The sequence below is a fragment of the Pogona vitticeps genome, chromosome 1, assembly GCF_051106095.1.
Source record: "Pogona vitticeps strain Pit_001003342236 chromosome 1, PviZW2.1, whole genome shotgun sequence".
Classification (NCBI taxonomy): domain Eukaryota; kingdom Metazoa; phylum Chordata; class Lepidosauria; order Squamata; family Agamidae; genus Pogona; species Pogona vitticeps.
This window is the reverse complement of record NC_135783.1, coordinates 287,974,497-287,999,318: the sequence shown is the minus strand read 5'-3', so window position 1 is coordinate 287,999,318 and position 24,822 is coordinate 287,974,497. Positions and strand designations below refer to the sequence as shown.

At 39.5% G+C, this 24,822-nt stretch overlaps 1 protein-coding gene across 4 annotated transcripts in view; it reads right to left on the bottom strand.

Annotated features, from left to right (window-relative positions):
• The window catches only part of TTC17 (tetratricopeptide repeat domain 17), a 92,268-nt gene that overhangs the window by 21,684 nt on the left and 45,762 nt on the right, over positions 1-24,822 (bottom strand). For all 4 annotated transcript variants that reach the window (XM_020798184.3, XM_078389356.1, XM_072985968.2 and 1 more), the window contains exons 17-19: positions 9,285-9,455; positions 4,584-4,837; positions 2,395-2,560 (exon numbers count right to left, since the gene is read on the bottom strand). In XM_020798184.3, coding sequence (XP_020653843.3) covers positions 2,395-2,560; positions 4,584-4,837; positions 9,285-9,455 — 591 coding nt within the window. The remainder of the gene's footprint in view (positions 1-2,394; positions 2,561-4,583; positions 4,838-9,284; positions 9,456-24,822) is intronic.

The window sequence follows — 24,822 nt, the reverse complement described above, 5'->3', positions numbered from 1 at the left end:
TGGGAAAACCTGGACACTCCAAAATGCTCTGGAGAGTCCCTGACTCTTGGCCTTGATGGGTATGGCTGCAGAACAAAACACTGGGAGGGTTTGGGACTCCAGCTTCGCGTACAAACTCTGCTTTGCAGTTTGTCTTAATTATTTTTACTTGCATCAAATCAGGTTGAAAAACCATAGTTTGATGTTGGTTTATTTCAAGTAACCATAAATTGATGACTTCTCATCCACCAGCTCTGTGATGTCATCATGGAGGAGTGGAAGATTCCAGTGGCAACCTGTGAAGCTCTGGTGAACTCTGTGCCAAAGAGGGTTAAGGCAGTGCTGGAAAATAATGGTGGCCACACAAAATATTGACACTTTGTGCCCAATTTGGACATTGTCACTTGGGGGTGTACTCACTTTTGTTACCAGCAGTTTAGACATTACAGTAATGGCTGTGTGTTGAGGGGACAGCACATTTACAAGCGGTATACTCACTACTTTACATTGTAGCCAAGTGTCATTTCTTTAGTGTTGTTCAGATGAAGAGATATACTAAAATATTTATGAAGTGTGAGGGGGTGCTACTTATTTCTGTGATATACTGTGTATCCACATTCACAACATGCCATTTGTTCCCAAGTACTGTACATGTATGAGAAGCAGAGCTTCCCTAGCTTCTAACCTTCCTGTAAATCCAAACTGTGTTTTTTCGCTTTCCTCTGCACTTCCTGTTAAGTTCTGACATGGATTATTTTAAAGAAAACTTTATTTCTCTGTAGTCAGTGTAAGCTTTGACATTTTCATTTTTTAGTAAGGCAATAAAGGCCAATCTGAGCCAATCTTTTGGATATATTCCCATTTTGCAGACTATTAGAAACATTCACTGAAACATCTGTGCCACAATCTTCTATTAGCCTCCACAAAAATAACAGAGTCCAGGAGCTTTGAGGATTTTCATTAGCCATATTATTTCAGATTTCATTATTTCTGGTCATATTAAGATCTGATAGAATAAATTCTGTTGGTCTGCTATCTTCAAATAGATATTTAATGTACTCTGTCCACATGATAATATTACTCTTTATGTCAGGTAGCAGAGAATTATTGCTAACCCTCAGTAGTAGTAGCAGCAGCAGCAGCAGCAGTAGTAGTAGTAGTAGTAGTAGAAGGAGGAGAAGGAGTTGTTTTTAAATATGCCATCTACCATCTGGATCTTTTTCTGGACATTAAAGTAGTAATGGACCTGCCTTTTCTATTTTTTAGACATTGGTTGAGACCATTTAATTTGCTTTCTCTAATTTTGTTTTGGATGTTCTTGCATAATTCTCTGTATCTGACATCACTTTTATTTTATAATTTTTGTCCTTTTGCTGGCTCTAATATTTCTTCTCTCATCTTCCTTTAGCTTATATCTTTAGTTTTGTGGCTGGTGTTCATAACATCCACAAATACCTCTGTCTATTTACAGCAATAGCAATTATATCTAAGCTATACCAGTGTATTTTTTATCGATGACTTCATGAATCCCTTCTTTAAAACAGTATATACAGTTGAATCACTTGTTTGATTCTATGATTTTCACATTTTATTTTTTGTATTTTCTCTGAAGCAAATTATTGTGATAACAAGATTATGCTCTATATTTGTGTTGGCTCCAGAATACATTTTCATCAACTTAACACTATTTTGGTAAATTCTGATTAACTAGGATTTAATCTATTTACTTCCTTGCAATTTTCTTGTTAGTGTTGTTGGTGACTACAAGTTCTATTCCACAAAATTCTGCCATTCATTCCCTACTTTTAATTCATGATCCAAGCACATATTTCCAACAATATCTCCACAGTCTCCTTTATCTTGTCATTAAAATCTCCATTACGAAATTTAAGCATTCCCCATTCATGTCTGACACAGAAATACTTTCTCAAAATAATATTATCCCAGCATTGTGTTATCTAATGAAATCACCAGTTATTTGTTTAGTTGTTTCTAATTCACATTCTAGTAATGGTGTATATTACAAGCATAATCTTTATGGCTTGAACTAAACTCTCATTCATGCCCATTCTACTGATTTTATTATGGGTCTGGCTACTAATGCTACCAATAAACACAATCTCATTGACTGTAATAATAATTAAAAAAACCATACCTCCACATCTTTCTCTTTTGGCAGAGTTTTGCTTGCTTCCATTTTAAGAGATGAGCCAAGGTTATAAAGCTCTATGCATTCTTACTTGGAAAAATGCCCTATGGAGCTGGTGTACATTTGTGAAAATATACAGAGGATAACCCTTCACAATATATACCTTAGTAATGTTTTATTCATTGGATTTATGCACGGAATGCAACCTGAAGTTGTGAGAAAGTTTTACTCTTCCACTTTAAAAAAACAACCTAAGTATTAATTACCTGGTGGTCCAGGGGACGGTATTTTGGGCCCACTGATCTCTAGTGCCATTTGGTAAAGGTTCTCGTTTTCTCCATTTAGTCCTTCTTCTCCATTTCTTCCAGCAGGCTCTTGCTGATCCAAGTTCTCTGTTTTGGGTTTCTTTACACGTTTGACTTGGAATGTAATCTGTCAAAGAAAAACACTATGAGGGTAACAGGATAAATGTATCAGGCATGCTGTTAAAAACGAAGAGCTAGCTGACTTCCTGCAGACTGAGTTGACTTCAAGGGCAATTTCCAGACAGTTTTCCTTTTCTCTACTTTCACTCTCATTCTGCTTGCATCTCAATACATCAAATGTACAAATAAAAGCATATGAAGATAATTCATGTAACACAAAGTCGGGCAACATTGGGGACCACGGCAAAAGTGTCTTGTGAGCCTAGAAGCTGCTGTTGAAAGCACAATGTATTAAAATGAAGATGCCACACCTGGAGGGGCTGACAGGCACAAGGTAGCACCTCACCCTATACAGTGCAGAGGAGATGCCCTCCCTGATAAGAACATGAGCTGCTCAAAGCCTGCTCCATTAAAGTCTATGGCACCAATTACTGCGGAAGTTATCTCATGCGTGTTCAGTTTCATTTGGAAATCAGAATGCTGCCAGCACACAATACTTTTAGACCAGATTTTATTGTATTTATTTTTATTTACATCCCATACATCTTTAACTTATATAAAACACAGAACAACAATGTAATTAAAATTATACAAATATATAATGAAATACAGTAAAATGTTCAGCCAGAATCAGCAACTAAATGAATGAAAGCATCTTCCTCCTGCACCACAGCTTGTACATATGTGTTTTCACTTTGCTTTGGAAAGAGAATGAAGGGATCACCTGAAGCTTTACCAAGAGAGCATTCCAAGTGCTGTTGCCCCACTGGCCACACTTATGAAGTTGTGATTGACAGCGTTGGTATCCATTTGTCTCAACCTATAAAATGCTGTGAAGTGGGGTTAAGGAGCAGAGAGGCAGATTGACTCAGTGGCCAGAATCCTATTAATGTTTCCATAAAGTTTGTGTAAACTACCACGGCTAATTGACAAAATGCCCAAGTACATGTGGCCAGGTCACATGCTTTTTCACACGCTTGGCTGTTCAACTGAGATATGCCTTGGCATCTCATCAATTGGATGTCATTACGGTACTAAATTATGCAAAGACACATATATCACTCATAGTCAGATAAAGATTGACTTTGGAGGGACAGGCAGTGTTTGGGGAGGAAGAGTAATATGGAAGGAACAGCTGGTGTAAACTTAAAGTAAAAATTATTTTAAAAACCCAAGTGTAATAAAGGAAATGAATGTTGTAATTCAGTCAACTAAGTCTGTGTTCAACTATTTTGTTTCCATTTTAATTGGTACCAGTCTGTTTGGTGTGTGGACTAGTAAAATCCAATTGTGTACCAGTCAACCATATGGTTTGATTCCCTTTAAAAACCAGTTGTAGTTCAGAGAGAAGAAACAAGATGGGCCAATGGAAGCTTGGAGAATACAAGCTGGCAGGCACAGGAACATTTGGGCCATCATACAAGGGCACAAGCACCGTACAAGCATCTGTAGCTCCATTCCGAGGGGATGAATCAGCCTGTGTGGTCTTGGACACACTAAGCAATCCCATAGCTCTTAATGCTTTACTTTCTATTTCCTGGCTTTGTGGAGCTTGAGCCAACATAAGATAGAATTAACTCTGGTTTTAACCAAGTGATTTGCCTAACACCGAATATCAGCTTAAGAAAGCTGTAAAAGGACAATTAAGTTTTCCCTAGAAAGCAACTGGAGAATTTATGGATCATGCACAAACAGGTATAAATAGGTCACTCAGAGTAAACTGGCATTGGCAAGATAATATATCTCTATCATGAAGGAGAAACCTAAGGGGATACAAAGACAGAAACAGAGCAAAAGAAGAGGCCAAATGAGGAACAGAGATGTAAAGAAAGACTAGTAATATAGAAATGTGGAAAAACTTATATTGAAATAACCAATCTTTAGTACTTGTAGATGAGATGGCTCAGAGATAAAATGGTAGCATGTAAAGAAATGCATTGATTAAACAGCAAACATGGTTAAAGGCACAAAAATCTAGACACAATGTGCAAAGAGGTACTTGTCTTGACTTTGTTGATGAAAGTTCTTACCCATTCAGTTTCGTCATCATCATCTCCACAGTCTCCAAAACAGGAGCTTGCAAGTCCGTCTGGAGAACCTTTCTTGAGGACACGAATGCCTTGCAGGTCCATTCGATGGCCTTTCACTTCCAGAGCACCTTCAAAGGCTTCAAGGGGCCAAGAGTTCTCAAACTCATCAACTAAGGCCAGCATCTCTTCAGACATCTGAGCATCTCCAAAACTTTCCACTTCTTCTGATCCATTGCTTTCAGCAATAACAGTGCCTATAAAGGGGATTTTACAAAATAAATCATTAACCTGCACTGTACCCGTGCTTTGATTCTTTGCCAAAATAGAGAAAAAGCATTACATGTTTGCATTTATTTATGCCAAGGAAACAAAATAAGAAAAAGAAGACCTGAACTGTTGTTCTTCACTAACAAGTATTCACAGCAAGGTCTCTGACTCCATCCAGTGGCCTGTTCTGATAATACATATGAAAATGTTTTTTTCCTGGATTTTTAAAAAAAATATTTTAAATATTTTCAGATTGTGGATAAGTGAAACTATGGATTCTGATCCCATGCATATAGGGTCATAATGTACTGGGTTTTTAACTTGAAAGCACTATTTTATGTAACTGGATTCTCACTCATCGATGCAGCTCTCTTGGAAGGAGATGATAAGATCAATGGCAGACCCTGAAGTGCCACAGCTACTCAAAATATACAATATTGAGTTAGATTTCCAAAGAAGCTGATGTGTAGTAAGCCAGTTTTCTCTATCACTATATAAGGCCCTGTTCCAAAAGTAAACCATGCAAACTGAATGTATTTTTGCTCTAATTATGAATCTAATAGTCTATGGATTGGCTCCAAAGGTGGGCTTCTATCTAGGAATGAAAGAGCCTTTAATCCAATAGAATTCTGCTAATGAAAGGGGCATGGTAGACAATTCCCCTTTCTCCACTGCAATCCCCTACTACATCTGTGACATTCCACAGTTCCCACATTCTCCAAAGCAGTTTTAAAGCAGAAGACCACAGGAGGAACTGAGAAAAGTGTCTCCTGCCTTCTGTGAATGGTCTCTCTATTAGTGGGAATCCTCATTGAAGATTTGCATCCAGTTCTATTTATTTTCAACAAAGAACATGACATTAACATTTTGAGTAAAAAAGAGGACAAGAACCACTGACTGTCATATTGCTTTCAACATCTGCTTCAGAAACAGGCAGCTGAAATTTGAATCTCATATGGAGGATTCATAAGAGTAGTTCTAATGAGGATTCAAGCGGCAAGCCAACGTGCAACATTTTGCCTTCAACAGCCTGAGGTATTGAAAAGATTAATCATGGAAAAGGAGATATAGATTTCATACCAATCTATCACCACCTTGCTCTTGGTCTAGCAGAACAAGCAATAACACCACTCTTCAATATAGGGTGAAATATGTATATGCTGTTGTAAAGATGCATTCTATTCAATTTAGAGTATTTTCTCTAAAATATATCTACAATTACATGATACAAAGTCATAATTTGAAAAGCACCTATCATCATAAGCCTCATCTATTTCCTATTCTTTTCACTGAAACAAATGCAATTTTTTCAAATGCTACTCTGAATAATAATGGGCAACAACCTAAAATCTGGAACATGCATCTTCTTGTCTTAAGGATAAAATGGCTAAAATCTTTCCATTGCTCTCAAAACTCTAGTTGGGGAGGAGTAAAAATGAATGACTATGTGTGTATGAGAGAGAGAGGGAGGGAGGGAGGGAAAGATGGAACAAGACAGGTGTGGTAGCACCTAAAGGGTGTTAAAATATGTTCAACTCATATTAAAACTTTAAGGACACTGTAGAAGGAATTTCTGCAGTGAGACTATCATTCAAAAGCAGCTGCATGCTTTGTTTTTAAAACTTAATAAAAACTGTAAGAAGTTTCCATTATATGAAAAGAGCAGCAGTTCCAGAAACTACAGCATTTTCCTTCTCTAAGTCATGTAACTGAAAAGGATTATACATATACATTGTTCCTAGCAGAACTCATGCTGGCTTGAAGAGAGTAAGGGATCGTGTGGACTTGTTCATCCCACTGAGAACAGAGAACATTAAAGGACAGTGTGCACTGCCTGTGTGTGAGCTGGCCAAGTTGCGCATTTGTTCCTCTGAGGAAAAACAGGCATCTGTCTGGCTTCTGCTCCTATGACCGAGATGACGCAGATTACATGTTCTGTGCCCTGATCTTATCCATTCTTTTTCTGTCTACTTTTTGCATTGAAACACAGACTTGGAAATTATTAGTGTTAAGCAACACAAGAAGCACAGCTAAACTGCCTATCACATTAAGAGAACAAACTATTTCTGTAAAGTTTCTTCTGCAAACCTTCTATTCTGCAATCAAATGTCAAACATGGGAAATCTATTATTAGGCAGTTTTACTTCTCAGCGTTGCTCAGCAAGTTTCTAACTCCTGACCCTGCAGAACTCAGACAATATCGGACATGAATTCTAATGGATAAGAGACAGGTCTCTACTTCCTTGCATAAATTTTCAACTCTTATCATATGCAAAAACTGTAGAAGAAATTCTGCAAAAATAAATTAATTTGCAGACTCCATATTGCAGAATTGATCATTTCTAGGCATGGGATTGTTGAGGGTACCGTTTGTTTGTTTTAAAAGAGTGTGCATGCAGCAAAACTATAAGGCATAACTTCCAAAATCAAAACATGACTATCCAATTGCCTGGAATATAAAACGTGACAAATGCCACAATGTCACTGAAAAATATCATGTTTACTTCCTGCCAACACTTCTTGCAAAAATAGTTTGTTACACCTGCCATTTAGCCTTGTGCCCTGGAGAACAGAGGGGAAGTACACTCTGGGTTCAGTCAGTGGTTATGCCAGTGACCAATGCCCAATAGCATGCTTCCGCTCCTTTTCTTGCAGGAAGAACGTTGTGGCTCCACCCATTGGCCAGAGAAGGTGGAGCAAGAGCAGCTCAAGATTGTTTTGTTCCTTCTCCCTGACAGAAAGAAGGTATTATTTTGGGACTCTAGAACTGGTGGAAAACATGCCCTGGCCAACCTCGGCGACAGGACTAGGGGCTGCTAGTATGTGTGTTTGTATGCGTGAGGGGTTCTTTTTTCCTTTTCTCTTCTTGGTTATATTATCATGTTCTGGGAAATCATGTTCAGACACAATTGACTTAAAGGTTGAGCCCATGTCTACAAAGATACTGTAAAAAGTGGTCAAAGTGCTCCCTTAATCACCAGTCAGAAATGTTGTACATACAATGCTATGTGCGTAGAAGGTCCTATTTCTAAACACAAGGGAACTCAAAGTGACATGTGATATACCAACCATAGTACCTACACCTCTAGGTTTATACAGTATAGTGCATTTACATTTCAGGCTTGCAAAACCACTGATTTGTGTTAACTACAATTAAACATTAACACCTGCACACAGCTATTATGGTTAAGGCTCCTTTGCTTGCAAAGTGGCAAGCAGGAATGTGCATTCATGTTTTTTGTGCATGCGGGTCTGTGTTTTGTGTACCTTCATTTCACTCACCTGGAAAAAAGGCTGAGGTTTCCTTCTAGTTCTCCTTTCCCACAGCAATGCTTTTGGAAGGAGCTGCTGTAATGCTTGTTGGGGTAGTGATTCTTCAGGAGGTGCCATCTATACAGTACAAAGGGCAAAGAGGCTACCATCCCCAGATAGCATTGCATCAGGAAATAAGGCCCAGAGGAAGGCCTAGAAATAGGCCTCAGCCTTATTGAGGTAAGTGAAATGAAGATATCTGCTGGCGTGTGTTTATGGGCTTGAACTCTCATAATTCTACCTGGAAAATTCATGAACAACTGGAGTTCAACAACAGCAGCACTTACTTACTGTCTTTCCCCAAAGATAAGACAGGGTCTTATATTAATTTTTGCTCCAAAAATGCATTAGGGCTTATTTTCAGGGGATGTTTTATTCTACAGTTATGTCATCTTCTGGTTGCTGCACAATGGTGGAGGGCAGGGTTTCACTTAACTGGGGCTTATTTTTGGGGTAGGGCTTATATTACAAGCATATTTTCAGGTTAGGTCTTATTTTAGGGGAAATGGGGTAGTAACAAGCACGTCAGTGGCATCTCCATACATATATATGCTCTTGTTTGGCATCTTAACTGGGATTAAGATAGCAAACTACAGTTAGCACTAACTATAATGCAGCCAGGATCAGGGGCTGAAGCTGGTGTGTCAAGGATGTACAAATAAGCAGATGAGATAAATGCACTGAAACATGGACATTTAAACATGTGTGATTCATTTGCATCACATATAACAGAACTGAGAAATGTGAAGCCCCTTGGATATTTCTGGAATGCAGCTCCCAGTAACCCCAGTTTACATAAAGGTGAGGGATAATGCGTGTTTTAATCCAACATGTACATGTTCTCCAGCTATGCTATATAAACTTAGAATGCATCTACACAACAAAGAAGCAAGTTCAGTTTTAGGATGCTTTAACTCACAACTGTTGTATGAAAGGAGGTTGAATGATTAAACTTTTCAAATTACTGTGAATTGCACAAGAAGTTGCATGTGGTGAAACTCATACAACTACTCATGAACAGCAAATGTAACATCCCACTAGACAATAACAATTGTTCTACAAAAGACAAAAAGATCCTACCCCGATTTCTTTTGCTGTTTCCATTATTCAATATTCACTTACTTTCTAAAGTTAAGGAAGGTGAATCCCTTGAAGAACTACGAACAAGATCTGTTGAATCATCTTCAGCAGGTGTCTCAAGATTTTCTTCCACTGATATGATCTCAGACTCCTGTACGTCAAAGTATTTTTGCTTGCTATGGCTGTCATCTTGACTCTCTTCATGACAATGACCTGTGACAAACACACAGACATATATGCACACTCCCTTAGGGCAAAAATCTCCTACATCCCTTGGATTACTGATTCACATAAACAAGGGCCTAAAGGAAAGGCTAACTGTACAGCGATACTGAAGTTCAAGGAGGTCAAGCAGCATCAGTGTTTGATGGATAGATTTCTGAGTGGTTTAGTATTCTCACCATAATTAGAATGTCACAGCAGCTTCTTAGGTTCCTATTACAGCATTACAGCACAAGGTTGAAAACCAGGAAAATCTACATAAGAAAGCATGGATTTCCCTTGCTTCACAGACACAGGATCCAGGTACTATGGATCACAGAGCCTTTGCCTGTGAGCTTTTACTATGATAGAGAGAACAGGTCAGTTGGGTGCATAAAAACTACGACTAGTTCAATTCTAAGCAGTTGCCATTGGCCCTGTATCTATAAAGGATATCTAGGTATAGTAAGTTTTATTTTGAAGATTTTTTTAATGCAAGATTATTATCAGGAAACTCCTGCAGCCTGAAAATAAACCAGGAGTACTATATGTTGTGCTTTTGAGATGTTAACAAAATGTTTCTGGATCTGTACTGGATTGAGGATGAATTTTATCACCCCAACATAGAGTGGCTTTGCCTATACTTCCTTTCCTTTGCAGTATGAAGGTTGATTTCTGCACTTGAGTAATCAGATGGCAATTCTGGTGAGCTGTGCAGATTGATGTAAGTGTTGATAAAAGGGATTTCTGTTGTGCACACTGAATTAATAGTGCATAGGTTGAACTATGGATTTCTTAACTGATTTTAATGGAACTTTTTAAAAAGTGCTCTATAAACCAATTTGGCTGGAAAGCAGCCCAAAATATACTTAATGAAATAATGTGATTTAATCTTAGTCTGAAGTATGCTAGTTTTTTGGTACTGGATTTGGTATTTTTGTGGTCTTCTGCAATTCCATACTATTTCATCCAAATCTCTGCTGTACTATTTCATCCAAATCTCCTGCTGTACTGTTTGTGTTACGTTTCTGTCCAATCCCATTTAAAACACTTTGGCCAGGATGTAAATAGTACGTCTAAGAAGCTAAGGACTCCTTAAGAAACTGGACTCTCAGTTCACCACTGCCATGCAGCAAACTACCCTTGAAAATGAAGGAAAGTTTCAAAGTAGTCTGCAGCTTCCCATCCAATAATGCAGCCGGCTAGCAACAACAACAACAAAACTAAACTCACTCCCCAAGTATTTACTTGACTCCTAGCCATTAAATCTGGTTCTGTTGGAGGAGAAAATATTCTTGGTTATTCACAGTCCCTGCTGAATACAGTGAGGGTGTGAGGACTTGGAATCCTTCACATAAATTAGGCTATACACTGCTAATTTAAGGGCCAAACAAAACAAGATCTAAGATACATTCCACAACAGGGAACCATTATGGCAAATAACAGAACAGAGATGCTATCTGAAAATATTTTACAAAATAGGCTAACCAAGGAAAAAGCTATTGAACTTTATATACTTTTAAATATGTTATCTTGTTCAATTTGTCTCAGTCATCTCCCCCCACTCTCAGCATAGCATCTGAGTCTCATTTTTTCTTCCACATTCATCTCCTTCCTCTCCACTCCCCATTAAAAATTAATGGGTTTCATATTTTTAAATCGCTGCAATATGCAGAGAGCTTCATGTGTAATTCATAACAGATAGGGAGCACAAAACCCCAATGCTGAAATTAGTCCTCGCCACTGACATCTGATCCAGAATGACTTCAGGATAAGCTTGGTGTATTCTAAGAAAATGATGCCCTTCAGCAGAGGAAACCGTGGCACTTTAGCATTCTGATACAAGAGAGGAGCATTAAGTATTGAAGATTTTATGGGAAATGCTAGAGTATTAAGAAAGACACTATAGAGGAGTGATGGGTGGTAGAAAGCACAAAGAGCAGAAACACACTCAACAGAATTCCAGAAGAATGAAGTTAGCACCATCTTTATTATTAGGTTCAAATGGAGGTGGGTTGTCTCCACTGGTTATTTGGTGAAGCCAAGACCCTGCCATACTTTGATAAGAAATTAACTTCATTTAGTTTAGGTTTTGTTGTTGTTTAGTTGTGTCCAACTCTTCATGACCCTATGGACCAGAGCACGCCAGGCCCTCCTGTCTTCCACTGCCTCCTGGAGTTGGGTCAAATTCATGTTGGGAGCTTCAATGACACTGTCCAACTATCTCATCCTCTATCGTCTCCTTCTCCTCTTGCCTTCACATTTTCCCAACATCAGGGTCTTTTCCAGGGAGTCTTCTCTTCCCATGAGATGGCCAAAATATTGGAGCCTCAGCTTTATTGTCTGTCATTCCAGTGATCACTCAGGGTTGATTTCCTTTAGAATTGATAGGTTTGTTCTTCTTGCAGTCCAGGGGACTCTCAAGAGCCTCCTCCAGCAGCACAATTCAAAAGCATCAATTCTTCGGTGGTCAACTTTTTTTATGGTCCAGCTCTCACTTCTGAACATCGCTACAGGAAAATCCATAGCTTTGACTATGGAGACTTTTGTTGACAAGGTGATGTCTCTGCTTTTTAAGATTCTGATTAGGTTTGTCATCGCTTTCATACCAAGAAACAGGCATCTTTTAATTTGGTGGCTGTTGTCACCATCTGCAGTGATCATGGAGCCCAAGAAAGTAAAATCCGTCACTGCCTCCATATCTTCCCCATCGATTTGACAGGAGGTGAAGGGACCAGTGGTCATGATCTTAGTTTTTTTGAAGTTGAGCTTCAGACCGTTTTTTGTACTCTCCTCTTTCAGCCTCATTAAGAGGTTCTTTAATTCCTCCTCACTTTCTGCCATCAGAGTGGTATCATCTGCATATCTGAGGTTGTTGATATTTCTTCCAGCAAACTTAATTCCGGCTTGGGATTCCTCCAGCCCAGCCTTTTGCATGATGTATTCTGCATATAAGTAAAATAAGCAGAGGGAGAATATACAGCCTTGTCGTACTCCTTTCTCAATTGTCAACCAATCAGTTTTTCCATATCCAGTTCTAACTGTTGCTTCCTGTCCCATGTATAGGTTTCTGAGGAGATAGATAAGATGGTCAGGCACTCCCATTTCTTTAAGGACTTGCCATGGTTTGCTGCGGTCCACACAGTCAAAGGCTTTTGCATAGTCAATGAAGCAGATGTTTTTCTGGAACTCTCTGGCTTTCTCCATAATCCAGCTCATGTTAGCAATTTGGTCTCTAGTTCCTTTGCCCCTTCAAAATCCAGCTTGTACTTCTGGGAGTTCTCGATCCACATACTGCTGAAGCATACCTTGGAGGATTTTGAGCATAACCTTGCTAGCTTGTGAAATGATTGCAATTGTACGGTAGTTGGAGCATTCTTTAAGGGACGTGGTGGCGCGGCGGGCTAAACCACAGAAGCCTGTGCTGCAGGGTCAGAAGACCAAGCAGTCGTAAGATCGAATCCATGTGACGGAGTGAGCTCCCGTTGCTTGTCCCAGCTCCTGCCAACCTAGCGGTTCGAAAGCATGCAAATGCAAGTAGATAAATAGGGACCACTTCGGTGGGAAGGTAACAACGTTCCCTGTCTAAGTCACACTGGCCATGTGACCACGGAAGACTGTCTTCAGACAAACGCTGGCTCTATGGCTTGGAAACGGGGATGAGTACCGCCCCCTAGAGTCGAACACGACTGGACAATAATTGTCAAAGGGAACCTTTTATGTGGAGCATTCTTTGGCAGTGCCCTTCTTTGGGATTGGGATGTAGACTGATCTTTTCCAGACCACTGGCCACTGTTGAGTTTTCCAAACTTGCTGGCATATTGAATGTAGCACCTTAACAGAGTCATCTTTTAAGATTTTAGATAGTTCCAATGGATTGCCATCACATCCACTGGCCTTGTTGATAGCCATGCTTTCTAAGGCCCACTTGACTTCACTCTCCAGGATGTCTGGCTTAAGGTCAGCAATCACCTTATCTGGGTTGTCCGGGATATCCAAATCTTTCTGGTATAATTCCTTTGTGTATTCTTGCCACCTCTTCTTGATGTCTTCTGCTTCTGTGAGGTCCCTCCCATTTTTGTCTTTTATCATGTCCGTCTTTGCACAAAATGGTCCTTTAACATCTCCAATTTTCCTGAACAGAGATCTTTAGCTTTTCCTTTTCTGTTATTTTCCTCTATTTCTTTGCATTGTTCATTTAAGAAGGCCCTCCTGTCTCTCCTTGATATTCTTCGGAAGTTTGCATTCAATTTTCTTTCCCTATCTCCCTTGCATTTTGTTTCCCGTCTCTTCTCTGCTATTTGTAAGGCCTCGTTGGACAGCCACTTTACTTTCTTGCCTTTCCTTTTCTTTGGGATGTTTTTTGTTCCTGCCTCCTGTACAATGTTACGAGCCTCCATCCACAGTTCTTCAGGCACTCTGTCCACCAGATCTAGTTCCTTAAATCTGTTCTTCACTTCCACTGCGTATTCATAAGGGATTTGGTTCAGATTATACCTGACTATCCCCGTGGTTTTTCCTACTCTCTTCAGTTCAAGCTTGAATTTTGCTATGAGAAGCTGATGATCAGAGCCACAATCAGCTCCAGACCTTGTTTTTGCTGACCGTATAGAGCTTCTCCATCTTTGGCTGCAGAAAATATAATCAATCTGATTTCGGTATTGCCCATCTGGTGATTTCCATGTGTAGAGTCGCCTCTTGTGTTGTTGGAAAAGAGTGTTTGTGATGACTAGCTTGTTCTCTTGACAAAACTCTATTAGCCTTTGCCCTGCCTCGTTTTGAACTCCAAGACCAAAGTTCCCTGTTGTTCCTTTTATCTCTTGACTCCCTCCTTTAGCATTCCAATGCGCTATAATGATTAGAATGTCTTTCTTTGGTGTCAGTTCTAGAAGGTGTTGTAAGTCTTCATAGAATTGGTCAATATCAGCCTCTTCAGCATTTGTGGTTGGTGCATAAACTTGGGTTATTGTGATGTTGAAAGGTCTACTTTGGATTCGCATTGAAATCATTCTATCATTTTTGAGATTATATCCCATTACAGCTTTTCCCACTCTTTTGTTGACTATGAGGGCTACTCCATTCCTTCTGCAGGCTTCTTGTCCATAATAGTAGATATGATAGTCATCTGAATTGAATTCACCAATTCCTGTCCATTTTAGTTCACTGATGCCCAGGATGTCAATGTTTATTCTTGCCATTTCCTGTTTGACCACATCCAGCTTACCAAGGTTCATAGATCTTACATTCCAGGTTCCTATGCAGTATTTTTCTTCAGAAGGTGGATGTTTTAATACTTTCATTGGTTTTCATGGAGTCAATTTAGTCCTAATCATGTAGGCGTAACAGTGGTAAATCTCACACATTGGAGATTTGTTATTTCTTACAAGTATCTGTCGAGATATGTGCACCAAATGGTGTGAATAGTTGGATGTAACACTGATATGGAGAACTTCCACCAGAAGATAAAAAACTCTGTGTGACTCAAAATCAGAGCACTGCCACAATAACAGCAAATACTAGTTATTGAATAAATCAAAGATTTATTCAAAACAAAGAACGGAATTTTCTCTGATCAACATTACACTTAATTATGATAAGATATTTGAACATTACAGAAAAAAAAGTAGGGAAGCAGCATAAAGCAAGGATGAGACTAACCTGGTTGCCCTCATCAATTAGTCAGAGTAAGAGCAGCTTCCTCTCTCCATGCCAGAAAGAATATCTTTCTCCAACTTACATGTGCCCTTCGGCCTGTAGAGCTAAAAAGAAGCATGCTTTGTCTCTTCTACCAGTGAAGAGACCAACAAGTCACTGGGAAACTGCATCCTGGAACTGAGGAACCTTTGACTTTCCAGATATTTTAGACTGCAACTCCCAGAAGCCCTAGTCAGGATCGCCAATGGTCAAGGATGTGAGACTTCTAGTCCAAAAGATCTCAAGGGCTAAGGGTCCCCTTTGGAAGAATTTCAGGACAAGGAGGAGACCATCTTCATCCACTGGCTAGAGAATGAAGTGTTGCTCCAGTGTTTGCTTTCTTCTTCCATCCCCCTTTCGTTTTCTTTCTGCTTTTTGTATATCTCTCAGATTACATTTCTGTGGGTCAGCTGCTATCTTATCTTTTAATCTTTGATTGTAGGTGTTTTGTAAATGTTATTAAAAAGAAATAAATTATGAAGTATTATGGATGTACATGTTCTTTGGTTAGGAAAAGTTTGGCATATCTATGTACGTACACCTTTTAGAAATGACTAAAGGGGCAGATTTTCAAATACTAAAATAGTTATAGCAATGGTGAAGAATTGTCCCCTACTGATACCAAGGAAAGGATAAACAACACCAAGTTCAATAGAGTCTGGCTTGCATGAATGTGCTTGATTTGATTACTGTGCACTGGATTTGCAGCAGAAAGGGAGAACTAATGCTATTGAAAAGCATTGCATTTGAGAGAACAGTGAGTGATAAGAATGTTGTATTAGGCGAACTCTCTGGAAACTGGCGTTAGGTGACTCATATGTGCAAACCATGTTGCAGTCTTGTCAGTGTTAAACATGTATGCATAATCCAGTCCACAATTGACACAATCTATCCAGGAAATCAAAAGGAACTTGCATTAGTAATTTGAGAGAACATTAGGAGCCTTGTGGTACAGTGGTTAAAAAACAGCAACGTGGTACTGCAGTCAAGACTCTGTCCATGACCTGAGCTTGATCCCAACAGGCCCAGGTAGTCCGCTCAAGGCCAACTAAACTTTCCATCTTTCCAAGGTCAATAAATTGAGTGCTCAGCTCATTGGGGGGGGGGATGTGTAGATTGCAAAATTAAATTGTAAACTGCCCAGGGGCAGTATATAAGCAGCATACTTTTACTTTTTAAGCCACAAATCCCTGCATTAACATAAGGCATCATGGTTTTATTGTTCTAAAGATGAAGAATCAGGCTTTCAATACAGCATGATATTTTAAATACACACACACACACAAATTGTAATATTTTCCATAATCAAAGATGACATGCCTCCCTTTGTGACATACCAAGTGCCAGCCCCAATTTTTTTAGACATGTCCTCTAATCAAAATTGACCACTGTGCCTGCCTGATGCCTGCCTGATATGATAGGTAGTAGTATTGCTTTCCAGCAGAAATTCTATCCAACACCATGTGAGCTTTCCTTTCCCTTTCAACTGCTCAAATCCACTCTGGAGAGTCCCCTAACACAGGAGCAACAGGATGCATGTGCAAAGGTTTTCAGAAGGAAAGGAAGGTCTTTTCTGCCAATGGTGTCTGTTCTGTTGGCAGGTGGTCAGTTGGACACAATTCAACCTTCTTTGGTTTTATCTTATATTTTGCACGAATGAGCATCCCCAGGTGAATCCCCTCCCCATTTGAAAACGAAGGTATGTGTGGACTGTAGAAAAGTAAACTGTCACCCTCTTGAGCAGTATTCTGCTGCAACCTGCAGTTTTCCCCAGCATTTTGAAGAAAATAAAGAACGAACAGGGGAGATGCTCACATGACTGAGAATCATACAGACTCCTGCCATAACAGTTGCTTTAAAAATGTGGACTACTGAATCACAAAATTGAAGGCAGCCTTAGAGACTTTTCAGTCCAACCCCACTCAGTGCAGACTACTCAGTACAACCCCCAAAACCCCGCCCCCCCAGCACTGGTTTCATAATTGAACCATCCTATCCATTAATATGTTTCTTCTAATGTTCTGCCTTCATATAACTAATGCCAAAGACAACAAGACCAGAGCAAGATTTCAAGTGGCTGTATAATAGGGCTCAGTTACCCCCAACAGCTCCATGTGTATATTTCATGGCTGTATCTCTACCAACTTGCTTCTTATCTTGCTATTTGTTGTCACCTCTATGTCCTTTTCTTCTTTGTATTCTTTTTCGATTTATACTCTGAGGTTCTCCTAACATTACAACACAAAGAGTAATAAAGATATACAAATTAAGCCACTGAGGGATGACTAGAGAGTGGTTACCAATTTATTAACAGCAGCAAGATTAATAATAGCCAGGAATTGGAAATCAAAAATTGAATTTCAAATGGAAGAATGATATAAGGAAATATGGAATATTGCTATAAATATAAATTAACTTGCAATTTAAAGGTCAAGAAAGGAAAGAGAAAAAAATAATTTTCATGATATATGTGGCAAATTTATTGAATATGTGCTAACAAAAAGAAAAGGCAAAGTTCCAAACCAGGAATCAATGCAGTCCTGGTGAAGAGGACAAGAAGAAGAATAAATAATAAAGACAATGGAAGAAGAAGACTACTGCAAGAGGTCCCAACTAGGGTGGTGGAGAACACAATTGATTTATATTTTGGTTTATGTATTCTATGTTGTAGTTTATACTAAATAAAATTTTTTAGAAAACAAAACAAAACAAAACAAATTAAGCCACTGAGAAGATTCTTGTTTATATCTTTGCCAGATGTGCCTCTAACACCAGTGGTTCATCATCTGATCAGGTTAGGGGCTAACTTTGCCATTTTGGGGTAAAGCATCCCCATGCCCTGGCCTACTGAAGGCAAAGATTGACTGCTCTCATATTCAAGCTTTAATGATACGTCAACAACCTAAATTCTGGAAACAGAATTACACAAACAAGCAAACACCATTCCTTAATTTATTTGATCATGGCTCTTTGGCCTGTGCATGCAAAACTGGAGTGCAGGGTAGAAAACCAGAAAAAATCCGAATGTAAAGCAGCCAAAAGCTATTTATGTTTGATGCTTCAAACATTTCAGTACAGTGGTGCCTCACACAACGATGTTAATTGGTTCCAAAAAAATCAACGTTGTGTGAAACATCGTTCTGTGAAAAACCATTTCTCATAGGAATGCATTGAAAACCGGTTAATCCGTTCCAATTGGAACGGATTGCCATCGTTCAGTGAAAATCCCCATAGGAAACATCATTGAGTGAAACAATGTTTCCTATATTGGAATGTATTGAAGCCAACTCAATACATTTCAATGCCTTTGCGAAGTCCTTTTTCGCTCCTGTAAAAGTGTCTTACAATGTTTGGACACTGTTTTAAATGATTGCAATGGTTAGTCCACCTCCTGAAACCTATGCAAACTGATTTTGGTGTTGTTCTGACACTTCGTTAATTTATGATGATTTTTTGTTTTTTCCATTGGAAACCATTAGACAGACCATCCAATGGTTTCCAATGGAGAAAATTCAAAAAATCATCATAAATTAACAAAGTGTCAGAACAACACCAAAATCAGTTTGCATAGGTTTCAGGAGGTGGACTAACCATTGCAATCATTTAAAACAGTGTCCAAACATTGTAAGACACTTTTACAGGAGCGAAAAGGGAGATCGTTGTGTGAAAATCCCCCATAGGAAACATCGCTGTGTGAGGCAGCAAATTTAACAGGAAAAGGCATCATTGTGTGAATTCATCATTGTGTGAGGCACTCGTTGTGCGAGGCACCACTGTATTTGTACAAATTCCATCATGATGTCCATAGAAATAAATTGATAGCAAACCAGTGCTTCCAGCTATAGATTTATTTTTGATGTATGGTACCCTAACCTCCAAACTGTGCTTAACCATATAAATTGGTTTTATAGGACAAACTGTGACAAAATGTGATTTCCCAATATTACTTATTTTAAATGTTATCACTGTGAGATTTGTTTTACAAATAAAGAAAAGCAGCACTCACCACAGCTGCAGCAGCAGCAAGAAAGCACACCAACTGACGTCTGACCATTGCATAATGGGCTGTGTTCCCAGTGAAGATAGTGCTAAAAATTACCCTTATGAAATATAAACCATCACTAAATAAATCATGAAAAGAAAAATCAGGATGAGCGTCTGTCTGCTGCATTTGAACACTATGTGGCACAAAAGCGACACACGTACACAAAGCCCACCTCCCTAGAGAATCTAACAGGATGTCTGACAGTACCATAATCCATTCAAAAATACACAATTGATCCATTAATAAGGGGTAGGATGGTGGCATAACTGGCTACATTAAAGGCCAGTATACCCCGCCCTTTGTCCTCTCTCGTCACAATATACAACAGGATTTTATTATTTGTGACGTCGATAGAGACCACAGCATGTTCTCAGCAGTGTCTGGGAACAAGGCCCAACATGGAAGATGATTTTCTAAATTTAACTCCCCAATGACGTCAGCAGATAAGAAAGACTAGAAAATGCTATTTGCAATGCCTCTCAGGGTATTCTGATGCTACATATAGTACCGCAGGCTAAGCGGTGTTGTGGCCTGAATTTCAATTAGTCCTCAAAAATAACTAGATGTCCTTTAAAACACAGGGCTGGGTGAAAGGCACAGACATTCAGCATGATGCTGGCTTGTTGTGGGCAAACTTTTCTTTTCAAGGAATGGTAATTTCTAACCTCAGCTGTTCTTTTATTTTACTGCACTTTCCAAACATGCAAACTGTCTTAATGAAGAACCATTATATCCTGTTTCCCCGAAAATAAGACAGGGTCTTATATTAATTATTGCTCCAAAAAACGCATTAGGGCTTAATTTCAGGGGATGTTTTATTTTTTTTTCATGTACAACAATCTACATTTATTCCAATACAGTCATGTCATCTTCTGATTGCTGCACAATGCTGCACAACGGTAGAGTGCGGGGTTTCACTTAACTAGGCTTATTTTTGTGGTAGGGCTTATATTACGAGCAATCTGAAAAATTCTTTTGCTTGTTGTTTAGTCGTTAAGTTGTGTCAGACTCTTCGTGACCCCATGGACCAGAGCACGTCAAGCCCTCCTGTCTTCCACTGCCTCCTGGAGTTTGGTCAAATTCATACTGGTTGCTTCGATGACACTGTCCAGCCATCTTGTCCTCTGTCATCCCCTTCTCTTGCCTTCACACTTTCCCAACATCAAGGTCTTTTCTAGGGAGTCCTCTCATAGATGGCCAAAGTATTGGAGCCTCCGCTTCAGGATCTGTCCTTCCAGTGAGCACCTAGGGTTGATTTCCTTCAAAATGGATAGGTTTGTTCTCTTTGCAGTCCAGGGCACCTCCTCCAGCACCACAATTCAAAAGCATAAATTCTTTGGCGGTCAGCTTTCATTATGGTGCTGGTTTCACTTCCATAAATCGTTACAGGAACAACCATAGCTTTGACTATGCTTTCCTTTGTCGGCAAGATGGTGTCTCTGCTTTTTTAAAAATTATTATTAAAAACAAAAAATTACAACAAAAAACACAAAAATACAAATATTAGTGCTTATAATACACTAAATTCTACCGTGCACCCCATACCCACGGGACCCCATTGAACAATAATTTTTTACAAACCTCCTTTCCAAAATTTTATAGATTGTTGTTTAGAGGCTTTCCCCTTTCCTTTCACTAATAGAAACTCAACAAATCTTTCACAAATAGCATAAAAAATATTGGAACTTATTTCCCCTCTTTTCATTTTGAGTTCATTGCTTTTTAAGATGCTGTCGAGGTTTGTCATAGCTTTCCTCCCAAGAAGCAGGCGTCTTTTAATTTGGTGGCAGCTGTCACCATCTGCAGTGATCATGGAGCCCAAGAAGGTAAAATCTGTCACTGCCTCCATATTTCCCCTGTTTATTTGCTAGGAGGTGATGGGACCAGTGGTCATGATCTTAGTTTTTTTGAAGTTGAGCTTCAGACCGTTTTTTGTACTCTCCTCTTTCAGCCTCATTAAGAGGTTCTTTAATTCCTCCTCACCTTCTGCCATCAGAGTGGTATCATCTGCATATCTGAGGTGGTTGATATTTCTGACAGCAAACTTAATTCTGGCTTGGGATTCCTCCAGCCCGGCCTTTTGCATGATGTATTCTGCATATAAGTAAAATAAGCAGAGGGAGAATATACAGCCTTGTCGTACTCCTTTCTCAATTTTCAACCAATCAGTTGTTCCATATCCAGTTCTAACTGTTGCTTCCTGTCCCATGTATAGGTTTCTGAGGAGATAGATAAGATGGTCAGGCACTCCCATTTCTTTAAGAACTTGCCATGGTTTGCTGCGGTCCACACAGTCAAAGGCTTTTGCATAGTCAATGAAGCAGATGTTTTTCTGGATCTCTCTGGCTTTCTCCACAATCCAGCGCATGTTAGCAAATTGGTCTCTTGTTCCTCTGCCCCTTCAAAATCCACCTTGTACTTCTGGGAGTTCTTGGTCCACGTACTGCTGAAGCCTACTTTGGAGGATTCTGAGCATAACCTTGCTAGTGGGTGAAAATGAGTGCAATTGTACGGTAGTTGGAGCATTCTTTGGCGCTGTCCTTATTGGGATTGGGATGTAGACTGATCTTTTCCAGTCCTCTGGCCACTGTTGAGTTTTCCAAACTTGCTGGCATATTGAGTGTAGCACCTTAACAACGTCAATCTTTTAAGATTTTAAATAGTTCAACTAGAATGCCATCACCTCCACTGGCCTTGTTGTTAGCCATGCTTTCTAAGGCTCACTTGACTTCACTCTCCAGGATGTCTGGCTCAAAGTCAGCAACCACACTATCTGGGTTGTCTGGGACATCCATATCTTTCTGGTACAATTCCTCTGTGTATTCCTGCCATCTCTTCTTGATCTCTTCTGCTTCTGTAAGGTTCCTCCCATTTTTGTCCTTTATCATGTCCATCTTTGCATAAAATGTTCCTTTAATATCTCCAATTTTCCTGAACAGATCTCTGGTTTTTCCCTTTGTATTATTTTCCTCTATATCTTTGCACTGTTTATTTAAGATTTTTGAGATTGTATCCCAGTACAGCTTTTCCTACTCTTTTCTTAACTATGAGGGCTACTCCATTTCAATAGTAAATATGATAGTCATCTGAATTGAATTCACCAATTCCTGTCCATTTTAGTTCACTGACGCCAAGGATGTCAATGTTTATTCTTGCCATCTCCTGTTTGACCATATCCAGCTTACCAAGGTTCATAGATCTTACATTCCAGGTTCCTATGCAGTATTTTCCTTTGCAGCATTGGACTTTCCTTTCACTCCCAGGCACGTCCGCAGCTGAGTGTCCTTTCGGCTTTGTCCCAACCACTTCATTAGCTCTGGAGCTACCTGTACTTGTCCTCCACTCTTCCTCAATAGCATGTTGGACGCCTTCTGACCTGAGGGGCTCATCTTCCAGCGTCATATCTTTTAGCCTTTTGTTTCTGTCCATGGGGTTTTCTTGGCAAAGATACTGGAGTGGCTTGCCAGTTCCTGCTCCAGGTGGATTGCGTTTAGTCAGAACTCTCCACTATGACCTAGCTGTCTTGGGTGTCTCTGCACAGCATAGCCCATAGCTTCTGTGAATTACTCAAGCCCCTTCACCATGACAAGGCAGCAATCCATGAAGGGGTGAAATATCCTACTAGGGCTTATTTTCAGGTTAGGTCTTATTTTCGGGTAAACAGGGTACCTTCAGGAATTATTTAACTATGTCTTGCTGCTGGGCCCTGTGTATGAATCATGTCTTAGAATGAGCCAGAATGGTGGCCAAATGAGTTTCTACTAAAATTCAAATGCTGCCAACATTAATGCATCCCAGTTTTGTGGAAAGCAACTTGTTGGCAATGACTTGGATCCCGAATCTGTTAGTCATGCATTACTCCCACTGATTTCAGTGGAAATATAATGCAACTAATGTAGCCTTGATCTAACCTACGCCCCACAAGGAACTTGTTTATGGTACAGTTTCTGATAAACACCAACTCTGAAACAAATGTAACTATGGCTCCACAACCGAAAAATGTGTGTTGCTGCCACATAGATGCCAGAAAGGATATCAGCCTCTTCTGAAATCTTGCATTTTTTTTTTTTTGGTTAAGATCATCACCTTAAGATAGATGTGGGCAGTTGTTCTATAGCAAATGAACTACAAAGAATATTGAAATTGCACAAAGCTGTTACCAATGTACATTTGTTTGCAAAAAGCAAGTATTTGCCTGTAATCTTCATAAATGTAATTGGTGTTGCAGTTGTCTAGTAGTGATGTTTAGGAATGTCACATTCACAGATGTAAAGCTATAATATGAAATAATAAAAGGAAACAAACTTGAAAAGGAATTGACAGATATATTTGCGCTTCTTTCCACTTGCCTTCCTTTGACTATTAATCTATGTATTTTCTAAGTCACTCAGTCACAAAGACCAAATTTTCTAGTAAATATGAAGGAACTCCAATCCAATTGGCCAAACTCAATGCAAAAGTATTGTATACAATTTACTTAGATGTAAGTGTAGCTGAACTATGAGGAGCTTAAAAGTGTCTAAGTAGCAGCCAGGAATGCTTTCTACAGTATAAATACCTTTGAAGACAGTCCAGAAACTTCAGCTGGTGCAAAACTCTGCAGCCAGACTACTGACTGGGGCCAGCTACAGGGAGCATATAACACACCTGTTACAAGAACTGCACTGGCTACCAGTCTGTTCCCAGGCCCAATTCAAAGTGCTAGTCATTACCTATAAAGCCCTATACAACTTGTGTCCAGGCTACCTGAAGGACTTTATCTCCCTATATGCACTTTCTCGGCGATTAAGATGAGCAGAGGAGGCCTTCGTCTCGGTACCATTGGCAGTGTAAGGACAGCTGATGGGAACACGGGACAGGGCCTTCACTGTGGCAGCTCCCAGGCTATGGAACACTCTCCCTCGGGAGATCAGGATGGCCTCTTCGCTGTTATCCTTCCGAATAAGGCTAAAGACCCATCTCTTCAGACAGGCTTTTAACAATTACAACCGAATCCCTGAAACCCATTTAATCTTTTCCTTTTTTGTTTCACTTTTTCAATTTTATTTTAAAACAGATATTGTTTAATATGCCTTTCAATATTTAACTGTGTTTTAACTGTGTGAATTTTAATGTGGTGAGCCGCCTTGGATCCCTTTGTTGGAAGAAATGTGGCATACGAATAAAACCAATACTAATAAAGTTTGCCACATTTATATTACAACACCTGCTCTGAGACATGTTTCCTGGTAGAAAACTGTAGCTAGAGTGCATCTGCCCCATGGGGATCCCTCAAATACCTTACTCTGGAGGTGATTTAAAGCAGAGAACCTATAAGAAAAAAAAGCTATGTATTTTTTTTCAAACTCTCTCATCTCTATGCGAATGACACGCAACTCTATCTCTCCTTTCCATCTATTACCAAAGAAGCAATCTCGTTTCTAAACCAGTGCCTGATGTCAGTAATCATCTGGGTGAGGGCAAACTAAAACTTAAGCCAGACAACTGAGGTGTTCCTGGTCAACTGGAAGGCTTATGAAGGAATAGGAATGCAACCTGTGCTGGATGAGGTTATGCTTCCCCTGAAAACCCAGGTCTGCATTTTGGGTGTACTCCTGGATTCATCCTTGAGCCTGGATACCCAAATTTTGTCAACGGTCA